The sequence below is a fragment of the Oncorhynchus masou genome, chromosome 29 (assembly GCF_036934945.1).
Source record: "Oncorhynchus masou masou isolate Uvic2021 chromosome 29, UVic_Omas_1.1, whole genome shotgun sequence".
Lineage (NCBI taxonomy): Eukaryota > Metazoa > Chordata > Actinopteri > Salmoniformes > Salmonidae > Oncorhynchus > Oncorhynchus masou.
This window is the reverse complement of record NC_088240.1, coordinates 1,490,221-1,505,317: the sequence shown is the minus strand read 5'-3', so window position 1 is coordinate 1,505,317 and position 15,097 is coordinate 1,490,221. Positions and strand designations below refer to the sequence as shown.

The following is a 15,097-nucleotide window of genomic DNA, read 5'->3' as shown; positions in this document are numbered from 1 at the left end:
GATGTTCGGGTGGGATAGGGCTTCTCTAAGGATGAGGTTGGATGTTAGGGGTGGGATAGGGCTTTTGTCTCTGGAATAGGCTGGATGTTACGGGTTGGATAGTGCTTTATTCTCTATGGAAGAGGCTGGATGTTAGGGGTTGGATAGGGCTTTCTTCTCTATGGAAGAGGCTGGATGTTAGGGGTGGGGCTTTAGTGTCTATGGAATAGGCTGGATGTTAGAGGTGGGTTTGGGCTTTAGTCTCTGGAATAGGCTGGATGTTAGGGGTGGGATAGGGCTTTAGTCTCTATGGAAGAGGTTGGATGTTAGGGGTGGGATAGGGCTTTAGTCTCTATGGAGGAGGCTGGATGTTAGGGGTGGGATAGGGCTTTAGTCTCAATGGATGAGACTGGATGTTAGCAGTGGGTCTTTAGTCTCTATGGAATAGCCTGGATGTTAGGGGTGGGATAGGGCTTTCATCTCTATGGAATAGGCTGGATGTTAGGGGTGGGGTAGGGTTTTCGTCTCTATGGAAGAGGCTGGTTGTTAGGGGTGGGGCTTTAGTCTCTATGGAATAGCCTGGATGTTAGGGTTGGGATAGGGCTTTCGTCTCTATGGAATAGGCTGGATGTTGGGGGTGTGGTAGGGTTTTCGTCTCTATGGAAGAGGCTGGTTGTTAGGGGTGGGATAGGGCTTTAGTCTCTATGGAAGTGGCTGGATGTTATAGGTGGGATTGGGCTTTAGTCTCTATGGAAGAGGCTGGATGTTAGGGTGGGATAGGGCTTTAGTTTCTATGGAAGAGGCTGGATGTTAGGGGTGGGATAGGGCTTTAGTTTCTATGGAAGAGGCTGGATGTTAGGGGTGGGATAGGGCTTTTGTCTCTGGAATAGGCTGGATGTTAGGGGTTGGATAGGGCTTTCTTCTCTATGGAAGAGGCTGGATGTTTGGGGTGGGATAGGGCTTTAGTCTCTATGGAAGAGGCTGGATGTTAGTGGTGGGATAGGGCTTTAGGCTCTATGGAGGAGGCTGGATGTTAGGGGTGGGATAGGGCTTTAGTCTCAATGGAAGAGGCTGGATGTTAGGGGTGGGGCTTTAGTGTCTATGGAATAGGCTGGATGTTAGGGGTGGGATAGGGCTTTAGTCTCTGGAATAGGCTGGATGTTAGGGGTGGGATAGGGCTTTAGTCTCTATGGAAGAGGCTGGATGTTAGGGGTGGGATAGGGCTTTAGTCTCTATGGAGGAGGCTGGATGTTAGGGGTGGGATAGGGCTTTAGTCTCAATGGATGAGACTGGATGTTAGCAGTGGGTCTTTAGTCTCTATGGAATATCCTGGATGTTAGGGGTGGGATAGGGCTTTCGTCTCTATGGAATAGGCTGGATGTTAGGGGTGGGGTAGGGTTTTCGTCTCTATGGAAGAGGCTGGTTGTTAGGGGTGGGGCTTTAGTCTCTATGGAATAGCCTGGATGTTAGTGGTGGGATAGGGCTTTAGTCTCTATGGAATAGGCTGGATGTTAGGGGTGGGGCTTTAGTCTCTGGAATAGGCTGGATGTTAGGGGTGGGATAGAGCTTTAGTCTCTATGGAAGAGGCTGGATGTTAGGGGTGGGATAGGGCTTTAGTCTCTATGGAATAGGCTGGATGTTAGGGGTGGGGCTTTAGGCTCTATGGAAGAGGCTGGATGTTTGGGGTGGGATAGGGCTTTAGTCTCTATGGAAGTGGCTGGATGTTAGGGGTGGGATAGGGCTTTAGTCTCTATGGAAGAGGCTGGATGTTAGGGGTGGGATAGGGCTTTAGTTTCTATGGAAGAGGCTGGATGTTAGGGGTGTGATTGGGCTTTAGAGTCTATGGAAGAGGCTTGGACATCTGGTGCTGAAGGTCAGATGAAGGTCTGCTGTCGTTACTGGAAGAGGCTACTAAAACTTTGTCAGGACCTGTGGAAAGGACAGATCCCTGGGTCTATCTAGTAACTGCTGCAGATATCGTTGTTGAGGGCTACGTCTATGTGTGTGTGATGCGTAATTTACGATCCTCCATCTACTCTCATCTACCATGGCTGTAGACTACTCTCATCAGTTACACACCACGGCTCTCTGCAGACAGACATTGGATATACAGAGAGAACCTGGCTCTGGGCAGGCAGTCAGGCAGTGAAGGGTGTGGTTAGCAATTAGCATAGCATTCAAGGACATGGTTAGCATGGTAGCAGGGTTAGCATTATCACAGCTGTGAAGGGTATGGTTAGCACGATAAGCAATTTTCATAAGAAATTTTCATGATAAGCAAATAGCATGGTTAGCAATAGCATGGTTAGCATATTAGTGAATGGCATGGTTGGCATTAACAGTGCTGATCTCATGAAGGATTAGTGTTGGGGTACAGACAGACCCAGTGAGTAACTCTCCCAGAGGATGACAGAGGATAGGAGAAACTAAGGGCATGCATTCCATTACGACACAGAGCAAAGGTCACTAAGCTTACTCTCAAAGCACACACAAACACTGTCCACCAGACTGTTAAAATCAACCAACCCAGCCAAAGAAGCTTTTTTCATTGACCTCTGCATTGAAGAGCTTGTTTCGTTGACCTCTGCAGGGTAGCCTAGTGGTAAGAGCGTTGGACTAGTAACCGGAAGGTTGCAAGTTCAAATCCCCGAGCTGACAACGTACAAATCTGTCGTTCTACCCCTGAACAGGCAGTTAACCCACTGTTCCTCGGCCATCATTGAAAATAAGAATGTGTTCCTAACTGACTTGCCTAGTTAAATAAAGGTCTGGCCGTCCAGAATCACAACACACGGCCTTTGGCCCCGTTGAATCGTGCTCATCGTTTTCCTGACGTTCTCAGCTAACCCGTTTATTCACACACACACACACACACACACACACACACACACACACACACACACACACACACACACACACACACACACACTATCAACCAGACTGTTCAAACTAACCAACCCGGCCAAAAAGCTCTCCAACATTACTTTCTCGCTCTGGTTTTTCAGGAGATTGTGGACAAAGATGGGAACAGCAAGCTCCTGTCGTTCACCATCCCCTCCCTGTCCAAGCCCTCTGTGTATCACGAGGTAAGACTGGTAGCCTAGCGAATAGTGTTGGGCCAGTAACCGAAAGGTCGCTGGTTCGAATGCCCGAGCCGACAAGGTGAAAAATCTGTCTGCGCCTCTGGGAAATGTGCTGATATGCTCCAGTGGCACTGTACTACCAAGCCTGACTCTGGAAAACAACACATTTCACTGCACCTATGAAAATTAAACGGCTTTTCTATGTGTGTTTTGTTGCCCTCTGTCCATCCTCTGTGGGCACATCCCACAGGGTACCATATTCCAGTACATTTACATTACATTTAAGTCATTTAGCAGACGCTCTTATCCAGAGCGACTTACAAATTGGTGAATTCACCTTCTGACATCCAGTGGAACAGCCACTTTACAATAGTGCATCTAAATCATTAAGGGGGGGTGGTGAGAAGGATTACTTATCCTATCCTAGGTATTCCTTGAAGAGGTGGGGTTTCAGGTGTCTCCGGAAGGTGGTGATTGACTCCGCTGTCCTGGCGTCGTGAGGGAGTTTGTTCCACCATTGGGGGGCCAGAGCAGCGAACAGTTTTGACTGGGCTGAGCGGGAACTGTACTTCCTCAATGGTAGGGAGGCGAGCAGGCCAGAGGTGGATGAACGCAGTGCCCTTGCTTGGGTGTAGGGCCTGATCAGAGCCTGGAGGTACTGCGGTGCCGTTCCCCTCACAGCTCCGTAGGCAAGCACCAAGTTCTTGTAGCGGATGCGAGCTTCAACTGGAAGCCAGTGGAGAGAGCGGAGGAGCGGGGTGACGTGAGAGAACTTGGGAAGGTTGAACACCAGACGGGCTGCGGCGTTCTGGATGAGTTGTAGGGGTTTAATGGCACAGGCAGGGAGCCCAGCCAACAGCGAGTTGCAGTAATCCAGACGGGAGATGACAAGTGCCTGGATTAGGACCTGCGCCGCTTCCTGTGTGAGGCAGGGTCGTACTCTGCGGATGTTGTAGAGCATGAACCTACAGGAACGGGCCACCGCCATGATGTTGGTTGAGAACGACAGGGTGTTGTCCAGGATCACGCCAAGGTTCTTAGCGCTCTGGGAGGAGGACACAATGGAGTTGTCAACCGTGATGGAGAGATCATGGAACGGGCAGTCCTTCCCCGGGAGGAAGAGCAGCTCCGTCTTGCCGAGGTTCAGCTTGAGGTGGTGATCCGTCATCCACACTGATATGTCTGCCAGACATGCAGAGATGCGATTCGCCACCTGGTCATCAGAAGGGGGAAAGGAGAAGATTAATTGTGTGTCATCTGCATAGCAATGATAGGAGAGACCATGTGAGGTTATGACAGAGCCAAGTGACTTGGTGTATAGCGAGAATAGGAGAGGGCCTAGAACAGAGCCCTGGGGGACACCAGTGGTGAGAGCGCGTGGCGCAGGAGACAGATTCTCGCCACGCCACCTGGTAGGAGCGACCTGTCAGGTAGGACGCAATCCAAGCGTGGGCCGCGCCGGAGATGCCCAACTCGGAGAGGGTGGAGAGGAGGATCTGATGGTTCACAGTATCGAAGGCAGCCGATAGGTCTAGAAGGATGAGAGCAGAGGAGAGAGAGTTAGCTTTAGCAGTGCGGAGCGCCTCCGTGATACAGAGAAGAGCAGTCTCAGTTGAATGACTAGTCTTGAAACCTGACTGATTTGGATCAAGAAGGTCATTCTGAGAGAGATAGCGGGAGAGCTGGCCAAGGACGGCACGTTCAAGAGTTTTGGAGAGAAAAGAAAGAAGGGATACTGGTCTGTAGTTGTTGACATCGGAGGGATCGAGTGTAGGTTTTTTCAGAAGGGGTGCAACTCTCGCTCTCTTGAAGACGGAAGGGACGTAGCCAGCGGTCAGGGATGAGTTGATGAGCGAGGTGAGGTAAGGGAGAAGGTCTCCGGAAATGGTCTGGAGAAGAGAGGAGGGGATAGGGTCAAGCGGGCAGGTTGTTGGGCGGCCGGCCGTCACAAGAAGCGAGATTTCATCTGGAGAGAGAGGGGAGAAAGAGGTCAGAGCACAGGGTAGGGCAGTGTGAGCAGAACCAGCGGTGTCGTTTGACTTAGCAAAATGGTTGACGAAGTCATCTGCAGAGAGGGAGGAGGGGGGGAGGGGAGGAGGATTCAGGAGGGAGGAGAAGGTGGCAAAGAGCTTCCTAGGGTTAGAGGCAGATGCTTGGAATTTAGAGTGGTAGAAAGTGGCTTTAGCAGCAGAGACAGAGGAGGAAAATGTAGAGAGGAGGGAGTGAAAGGATGCCAGGTCCGCAGGGAGGCGAGTTTTCCTCCATTTCCGCTCGGCTGCCCGGAGCTCTGTTCTGTGAGCTTGCAATGAGTCATCGAGCCACGGAGCGGGAGGGGAGGACCGAGCCGGCCTGGAGGATAGGGGACATAGAGAGTCAAAGGATGCAGAAAGGGAAGAGAGGAGGGTTGAGGAGGCAGAATCAGGAGAAAGGTTGGAGAAGGTATGAGCAGAGGGAAGAGATGATAGGATGGAAGAGGAGAGAGTAGCGGGGGAGAGAGAGCGAAGGTTGGGACGGCGCGATACCATCCGAGTAGGGGCAGTGTGGGAAGTGTTGGATGAGAGCGAGAGGGAAAAAGGATACGAGGTAGTGGTCGGAGACTTGGAGGGAGTTGCAATGAGGTTAGTGGAAGAACAGCATCTAGTAAAGATGAGGTCGAGCGTATTGCCTGCCTTGTGAGTAGGGGGAAGGTGAGAGGGTGAGGTCAAAAGAGGAGAGGAGTGGAAAGAAGGAGGCAGAGAGGAATGAGTCAAAGGTAGACGTGGGGAGGTTAAAGTCGCCCAGGACTGTGAGAGGTGAGCCGTCCTCAGGAAAGGAGCTTATCAAGGCATCAAGCTCATTGATGAACTCTCCGAGGGAACCTGGAGGGCGATAAATGATAAGGATGTTAAGCTTGAAAGGGCTGGTAACTGTGACAGCATGGAATTCAAAGGAGGCGATAGATAGATGGGTAAGGGGAGAGAGAGAGAATGACCACTTGGGAGAGATGAGGATCCCGGTGCCACCACCCCGCTGACCAGAAGCTCTCGGGGTGTGCGAGAACACGTGGGCGGACGAAGAGAGAGCAGTAGGAGTAGCAGTGTTATCTGTGGTGATCCATGTTTCCGTCAGTGCCAGGAAGTCGAGGGACTGGAGGGAGGCATAGGCTGAGATGAACTCTGCCTTGTTGGCCGCAGATCGGCAGTTCCAGAGGCTACCGGAGACCAGGAACTCCACGTGGGTCGTGCGCGCTGGGACCACCAGATTAGGGTGGCCGCGCGGTGTGGAGCGTTTGTATGGTCTGTGCAGAGAGGAGAGAACAGGGATAGATAGACACATAGTTGACAGGGTACAGAAGAGGCTACGCTAATGCAAAGGAGATTGGAATGACAAGTGGACTACACGTCTCGAATGTTCAGAAAGTTAAGCTTACGTAGCAAGAATCTTATTGACTAAAATGATTGAAATGATACAGTACTGCTGGAGTAGGCTAGCTGGTAGTGGCTGCGATGTTGACACTACACTAATCAAGTCGTTCCGTCGAGTGTAATAGTTTCTACAGTGCTGCTATTCGGGGGCTAGCTGGCTAGCTAGCAGGTTGATTGCGTTACGTTACCTTAAAAGAACGACAATAGCTGGCTAGCTAACCTAGAAAATCGCTCTAGGCTACACAATTGTCTTAGATACAAAGACGGCTATGTAGCTAGCTAGCTAAGATCAAACAAAACAAACCGTTGTACTGTAATAGTTACTACAGTGCAACTGTTCTGCCTTATTATTATTCGACCATGCTGGTCATTTATGAACATTTGAACATCTTGGCCATGTTCTGTTATAATCTCTACCCGGCACAGCCAGAAGAGGACTGGCCACCCCACATAGCCTGGTTCCTCTCTAGGTTTCTTCCTAGGTTTTGGCTTTTCTAGGGAGTTTTTCCTAGCCACCGTGCTTCTACACCTGCATTGCTTGCTGTTTGGGGTTTTAGGCTGGGTTTCTGTACAGCACTTTGAGATATCAGCTGATGTACGAAGGGCTATATAAATAAATTTGATTTGATATTCGGGGGCTAGCTGGCTAGCTACGTTAAAAGAACGACAATAGCTGGCCAGCTAACCTAGAAAATCGCTCTAGGCTACACAATTGTCTTAGATACAAAGACGGCTATGTCTTTGTACACTATATAGGGAATATTGGGTCATTTGAGACAGTAATCGCCTTCACCCATCTCTCCTGGCTGTAAAACAGGCTTATTATCTGACTGTCTGGAGGGTGAAGAATGGAGGCTCTGTGATGTTATTCACATTGTTCACCTCGAGGGGTAACGGTGGTTTATCTAGCTCATTGTTCACCTCGAGGGGTAACGGTGGTTTATCTAGCTCTCATTGTTCACCTCTAGGGGTAACGGTGGTTTATCTAGCTCTCATTGTTCACCTCTAGGGGTAACAGTGGTTTATCTAGCTTTCAATGTTCACCTCTAGGGGTAACGGTGGTTTATCTAGCTTTCAATGTTCACCTCTAGGGGTAACGGTGGTTTATCTAACTCTCATTGTTCACCTCTAGGGGTTTATCTAGCTCATTGTTCACCTCTAGGGGTAACGGTGGTTTATCTAGCTCATTGTTCACCTCTAGGGGTAACGGTGGTTTATCTAGCTCATTGTTCACCTCTAGGGGTAACGGTGGTTTATCTAGCTCATTGTTCACCTCTAGGGGTAACGATGGTTTATCTAGCTCTCATTGTTCACCTCTCAGGGGTAACGGTGGTTTATCTAGTTCTCATTGTTCACCTCTAGGGGTAACGGTGGTTTATCTAGCTCTCATTGTTCACCTCTAGGGGTAACGGATCTAGGTTCACCTATCTTTAGTTCTCATTGTTCACCTCTAGGGGTAACGGTGGTTTATCTAGCTCATTGTTCACCTCTAGGGGTAACGGAGGTTTATCATGTCTCATTGTTCACCTCTAGGGGTAACGGTGGTTTATCTAGCTCTCAATGTTCACCTCTAGGGGTAACGGTGGTTTATCTCGTTCTCATTGTTCACCTCTAGGGGTAACGGTGGTTTATCTAGTTCTCAATGTTCACCTCTAGGGGTAACGGTGGTTTATCATGTCTCATTGTTCACCTCTAGGGGTAACGGTGGTTTATCTAGCTCTCAATGTTCACCTCTAGGGGTAACGGTGGTTTATCTAGCTCTCATTGTTCACCTCTAGGGGTAACGGTGGTTTATCTAGCTCATTGTTCACCTCTAGGGGTAACGGTGGTTTATCTAGCTCTCATTGTTCACCTCTAGGGGTAACGGTGGATCGGTTTATCTAGCTCTCATTGTTCACCTCTAGGGGTAACGGAGGTTTATCTAGTTCTCATTGTTCACCTCTAGGGGTAATGGTGGTTTATCTAGCTCATTGTTCACCTCTAGGGGTAACGGTGGTTTATCTAGCTCATTGTTCACCTCTATTGTTTATCTAGCTCTCATTGTTCACCTCTAGGGGTAACGGTGGTTTATCTAGGTCTCATTGTTCACCTCTAGGGGTAACGGTGGTTTATCTAGCTCTCATTGTTCACCTCTAGGGGTAACGGTGGTTTATCTAGTTCTCATTGTTCACCTCGAGGGGTAACGGAGGTTTATCTAGCTCTCAATGTTCACCTCTAGGGGTAACGGTGGTTTATCATGTCTCATTGTTCACTTCTAGGGGTAACGGTGGTTTATCTAGCTCTCATTGTTCACCTCTAGGGGTAACGGTGGTTTATCTAGCTCTCATTGTTCACCTCTAGGGGTAACGGTGGTTTATCTAGCTCTCATTGTTCACCTCTAGGGGTAACGGTGGTTTATCTAGCTCTCATTGTTCACCTCTAGGGGTAACAGTGGTTTATCTAGCTTTCAATGTTCACCTCTAGGGGTAACGGTGGTTTATCTAGCTTTCAATGTTCACCTCTAGGGGTAACGGTGGTTTATCTAACTCTCATTGTTCACCTCTAGGGGTAACGGTGGATTATCTAGCTCATTGTTCACCTCTAGGGGTAACGGTGGTTTATCTAGCTCATTGTTCACCTCTAGGGGTAACGGTGGTTTATCTAGCTCATTGTTCACCTCTAGGGGTAACGGTGGTTTACCTAGCTCATTGTTCACCTCTAGGGGTAACGATGGTTTATCTAGCTCTCATTGTTCACCTCTAGGGGTAACGGTGGTTTATCTAGTTCTCATTGTTCACCTCTAGGGGTAACGGTGGTTTATCTAGCTCTCATTGTTCACCTCTAGGGGTAACGGTGGTTTATCTAGCTCTCATTGTTCACCTCTAGGGGTAACGGAGGTTTATCTAGTTCTCATTGTTCACCTCTAGGGGTAACGGTGGTTTATTTAGCTCATTGTTCATCTCTAGTGGTAACGGAGGTTTATCATGTCTCATTGTTCACCTCTAGGGGTAACGGTGGTTTATCTAGCTCTCAATGTTCACCTCTAGGGGTAACGGTGGTTTATCTAGTTCTCATTGTTCACCTCTAGGGGTAACGGTGGTTTATCTAGTTCTCAATGTTCACCTCTAGGGGTAACGGTGGTTTATCATGTCTCATTGTTCACCTCTAGGGGTAACGGTGGTTTATCTAGCTCTCAATGTTCACCTCTAGGGGTAACGGTGGTTTATCTAGCTCTCATTGTTCACCTCTAGGGGTAACGGTGGTTTATCTAGCTCATTGTTCACCTCTAGGGGTAACGGTGGTTTATCTAGCTCTCATTGTTCACCTCTAGGGGTAACGGTGGTTTATCTAGCTCTCATTGTTCACCTCTAGGGGTAACGGAGGTTTATCTAGTTCTCATTGTTCACCTCTAGGGGTAATGGTGGTTTATCTAGCTCATTGTTCACCTCTAGGGGTAACGGTGGTTTATCTAGCTCATTGTTCACCTCTAGGGGTAACGATGGTTTATCTAGCTCTCATTGTTCACCTCTAGGGGTAACGGTGGTTTATCTAGTTCTCATTGTTCACCTCTAGGGGTAACGGTGGTTTATCTAGCTCTCATTGTTCACCTCTAGGGGTAACGGTGGTTTATCTAGTTCTCATTGTTCACCTCGAGGGGTAACGGAGGTTTATCTAGCTCTCAATGTTCACCTCTAGGGGTAACGGTGGTTTATCATGTCTCATTGTTCACCTCTAGGGGTAACGGTGGTTTATCTAGCTCTCAATGTTCACCTCTAGGGGTAACGGTGGTTTATCATGTCTCATTGTTCACCTCTAGGGGTAACGGTGGTTTATCTAGCTCATTGTTCACCTCTAGGGGTAACGGTGGTTTATCTAGCTCATTGTTCACCTCTAGGGGTAACGATGGTTTATCTAGCTCTCATTGTTCACCTCTAGGGGTAATGGTGGTTTATCTAGTTCTCATTGTTCACCTCTAGGGGTAACGGTGGTTTATCTAGCTCTCATTGTTCACCTCTAGGGGTAACGGTGGTTTATCTAGTTCTCATTGTTCACCTCGAGGGGTAACGGAGGTTTATCTAGCTCTCAATGTTCACCTCTAGGGGTAACGGTGGTTTATCATGTCTCATTGTTCACTTCTAGGGGTAACGGTGGTTTATCTAGCTCTCATTGTTCACCTCTAGGGGTAACGGTGGTTTATCTAGCTCTCATTGTTCACCTCTAGGGATAACGGTGGTTTATCTAGCTCTCATTGTTCACCTCTAGGGGTAACTATCTAGCTCACCTCTAGGGGTAACGGTGGTTTATCTCATTCTCATTGTTCACCTCTAGGGGTAACGGTGGTTTATCTAGTTCTCAATGTTCACCTCTAGGGGTAACGGTGGTTTATCATGTCTCATTGTTCACCTCTAGGGGTAACGGTGGTTTATCTAGCTCTCAATGTTCACCTCTAGGGGTAACGGTGGTTTATCTAGTTCTCATTGTTCACCTCTAGGGGTAACGGTGGTTTATCTAGTTCTCAATGTTCACCTCTAGGGGTAACGGTGGTTTATCATGTCTCATTGTTCACCTCTAGGGGTAACGGTGGTTTATCTAGCTCTCAATGTTCACCTCTAGGGGTAACGGTGGTTTATCTAGCTCTCATTGTTCACCTCTAGGGGTAACGGTGGTTTATCTAGCTCATTGTTCACCTCTAGGGGTAACGGTGGTTTATCTAGCTCTCATTGTTCACCTCTAGGGGTAACGGTGGTTTATCTAGCTCTCATTGTTCACCTCTAGGGGTAACGGAGGTTTATCTAGTTCTCATTGTTCACCTCTAGGGGTAATGGTGGTTTATCTAGCTCATTGTTCACCTCTAGGGGTAACGGTGGTTTATCTAGCTCTCATTGTTCACCTCTAGGGGTAACGGTGGTTTATCTAGCTCTCATTGTTCACCTCTAGGGGTAACGGAGGTTTATCTAGTTCTCATTGTTCACCTCTAGGGGTAATGGTGGTTTATCTAGCTCATTGTTCACCTCTAGGGGTAACGGTGGTTTATCTAGCTCATTGTTCACCTCTAGGGGTAACGATGGTTTATCTAGCTCTCATTGTTCACCTCTAGGGGTAACGGTGGTTTATCTAGTTCTCATTGTTCACCTCTAGGGGTAACGGTGGTTTATCTAGCTCTCATTGTTCACCTCTAGGGGTAACGGTGGTTTATCTAGTTCTCATTGTTCACCTCGAGGGGTAACGGAGGTTTATCTAGCTCTCAATGTTCACCTCTAGGGGTAACGGTGGTTTATCATGTCTCATTGTTCACCTCTAGGGGTAACGGTGGTTTATCTAGCTCTCAATGTTCACCTCTAGGGGTAACGGTGGTTTATCATGTCTCATTGTTCACCTCTAGGGGTAACGGTGGTTTATCTAGCTCATTGTTCACCTCTAGGGGTAACGGTGGTTTATCTAGCTCATTGTTCACCTCTAGGGGTAACGATGGTTTATCTAGCTCTCATTGTTCACCTCTAGGGGTAATGGTGGTTTATCTAGTTCTCATTGTTCACCTCTAGGGGTAACGGTGGTTTATCTAGCTCTCATTGTTCACCTCTAGGGGTAACGGTGGTTTATCTCATTCTCATTGTTCACCTCTAGGGGTAACGGTGGTTTATCTAGTTCTCAATGTTCACCTCTAGGGGTAACGGTGGTTTATCATGTCTCATTGTTCACCTCTAGGGGTAACGGTGGTTTATCTAGCTCTCAATGTTCACCTCTAGGGGTAACGGTGGTTTATCTAGTTCTCATTGTTCACCTCTAGGGGTAACGGTGGTTTATCTAGTTCTCAATGTTCACCTCTAGGGGTAACGGTGGTTTATCATGTCTCATTGTTCACCTCTAGGGGTAACGGTGGTTTATCTAGCTCTCAATGTTCACCTCTAGGGGTAACGGTGGTTTATCTAGCTCTCATCGTTCACCTCTAGGGGTAACGGTGGTTTATCTAGCTCATTGTTCACCTCTAGGGGTAACGGTGGTTTATCTAGCTCTCATTGTTCACCTCTAGGGGTAACGGTGGTTTATCTAGTTCTCATTGTTCACCTCTAGGGGTAACGGTGGTTTATCTAGCTCTCATTGTTCACCTCTAGGGGTAATGGTGGTTTATTACATTTACATTTAAGTCATTTAGCAGACGCTCTTATCCAGAGCGACTTACAAATTGGTGAATTCACCTTCTGACATCCAGTGGAACAGCCACTTTCCAATAGTGCATCTAAATCATTTGAGGGGGGGGGGGTGAGAAGGATTACTTTATCCTATCCTAGGTATTCCTTGAAGAGGTGGGGTTTCAGGTGTCTCCGGAAGGTGGTGATTGACTCCGCTGTCCTGGCGTCGTGAGGGAGTTTGTTCCACCATTGGGGGGCCAGAGCAGCGAACAGTTTTGACTGGGCTGAGCGGGAACTGTACTTCCTCAGTGGAAGAGGGGCGAGCAGGCCAGAGGTGGATGAACGCAGTGCCCTTGTTTGGGTGTAGGGCCTGATCAGAGCCTGGAGGTACTGCGGTGCCGTTCCCCTCACAGCTCCGTAGGCAAGCACCATGGTCTTGTAGCGGATGCGAGCTTCAACTGGAAGCCAGTGGAGAGAGCGGAGGAGCGGGGTGACGTGAGAGAACTTGGGAAGGTTGAACACCAGACGGGCTGCGGCATTCTGGATGAGTTGTAGGGGTTTAATGGCACAGGCAGGGAGCCCAGCCAACAGCGAGTTGCAGTAATCCAGACGGGAGATGACAAGTGCCTGGATTAGGACCTGCGCCGCTTCCTGTGTGAGGCAGGGTCGTACTCTGCGGATGTTGTAGAGCATGAACCTACAGGAACGGGCCACCGCCATGATGTTAGTTGAGAACGACAGGGTGTTGTCCAGGATCACGCCAAGGTTCTTAGCGCTCTGGGAGGAGGACACAATGGAGTTGTCAACCGTGATGGCGAGATCATGGAACGGGCAGTCCTTCCCCGGGAGGAAGAGCAGCTCCGTCTTGCCGAGGTTCAGCTTGAGGTGGTGATCAGTCATCCACACTGATATGTCTGCCAGGCATGCAGAGATGCGATTCGCCACCTGGTCATCAGAAGGGGGAAAGGAGAAGTTTATCTAGCTCATTGTTCACCTCTAGGGGTAACGGTGGTTTATCTAGCTCATTGTTCACCTTTAGGGGTAACGGTGGTTTATCTAGCTCATTGTTCACCTCTAGGGGTAACGGTTGTATATCGAGTTCTCATTGTTCACCTCTAGGGGTAACGGTGGTTTATCTAGCTCTCAATGTTCACCTCTAGGGGTAACGGTGGTTTATCTAGTTCTCATTGTTCACCTCTAGGGGTAATGGTGGTTTATCTAGTTCTCAATGTTCACCTCTAGGGGTAACGGTGGTTTATCATGTCTCATTGTTCACCTCTAGGGGTAACGGTGGTTTATCTAGCTCTCAATGTTCACCTCTAGGGGTAACGGTGGTTTATCTAGCTCTCATTGTTCACCTCTAGGGGTAACGGTGGTTTATCTTTCTCATTGTTCACCTCTAGGGGTAACGGTGGTTTATCTAGCTCTCATTGTTCACCTCTAGGGGTAATGGTGGTTTATCTAGCTCTCATTGTTCACCTCTAGGGGTAACGGAGGTTTATCTAGTTCTCATTGTTCACCTCTAGGGGTAACGGTGGTTTATCTAGCTCTCATTGTTCACCTCTAGGGGTAACGGTGGTTAATCTTTCTGCTCTGCTCTCTCGGTCAATAAATGACAACCCTGTTTCCTCTGTAGAGCACAACCCCGTTCCCTCTGTAGAGCACAAACCTGTTTCCTCTGTAGAGCACAACCCCTGTTCCCTCTGTAGAGCACTGCCCCGTTCCCTCTGTAGAGCACTGCCCCGTTCCCTCTGTAGAGCACTGCCCCGTTCCCTCTGTAGAGCACTGCCCCGTTCCCTCTGTAGAGCACTGCCCCGTTTCCTCTGTAGAGCACTGCCCCGTTTCCTCTGTAGAGCACTGCCCCGTTTCCTCTGTAGAGCACTGCCCCGTTCCCTCTGTAGAGCACTACCCCGTTCCCTCTGTAGAGCACTGCCCCGTTCCTCTGTAGAGCACTGCCCCGTTCCCTCTGTAGAGCACAGCCCCGTTCCCTCTGTAGAGCACAACCCCGTTCCCTCTGTAGAGCACAACCCCGTTCCCTCTGTAGAGCACAACCCCGTTCCCTCTGTAGAGCACAACCCCGTTCCCTCTGTAGAGCACAACCCCGTTCCCTCTGTAGAGCACAGCCCCGTTCCCTCTGTAGAGCACAACCCCGTTCCCTCTGTAGAGCACAGCCCCGTTCCCTCTGTAGAGCACTGCCCTGTTCCCTCTGTAGAGCACTGCCCTGTTCCCTCTGTAGAGCACTGCCCTGTTCCCTCTGTAGAGCACTGCCCCGTTCCCTCTGTAGAGCACTGCCCCGTTCCCTCTGTAGAGCACTGCCCCGTTCCCTCTGTAGAGCACTGCCCCGTTCCCTCTGTAGAGCACTGCCCCGTTCCCTCTGTAGAGCACTGCCCCGTTCCCTCTGTAGAGCACTGCCCCGTTCCCTCTGTAGAGCACTGCCCCGTTTCCTCTGTAGAGCACTGCCCCGTTCCCTCTGTAGAGCACTGCCCCGTTCCCTCTGTAGAGCACTGCCCCGTTTCCTCTG

General features: G+C 49.2%; 2 protein-coding genes across 2 annotated transcripts in view; one reads left to right on the top strand and one right to left on the bottom strand.

The window, feature by feature from the left end:
• The window catches only part of LOC135518893 (hyccin 2-like), a 29,398-nt gene extending 26,128 nt beyond the window's left edge, over nt 1–3,270 (top strand). The window contains exon 4 of the mRNA XM_064943844.1: nt 2,985–3,270. Coding sequence (XP_064799916.1) covers nt 2,985–3,083 — 99 coding nt within the window. The 3' untranslated portion in view covers nt 3,084–3,270. The remainder of the gene's footprint in view (nt 1–2,984) is intronic.
• The window catches only part of LOC135518894 (hyccin 2-like), a 326,139-nt gene that overhangs the window by 246,598 nt on the left and 64,444 nt on the right, over nt 1–15,097 (bottom strand). The gene's annotated exons all lie outside the window — the stretch shown is intronic.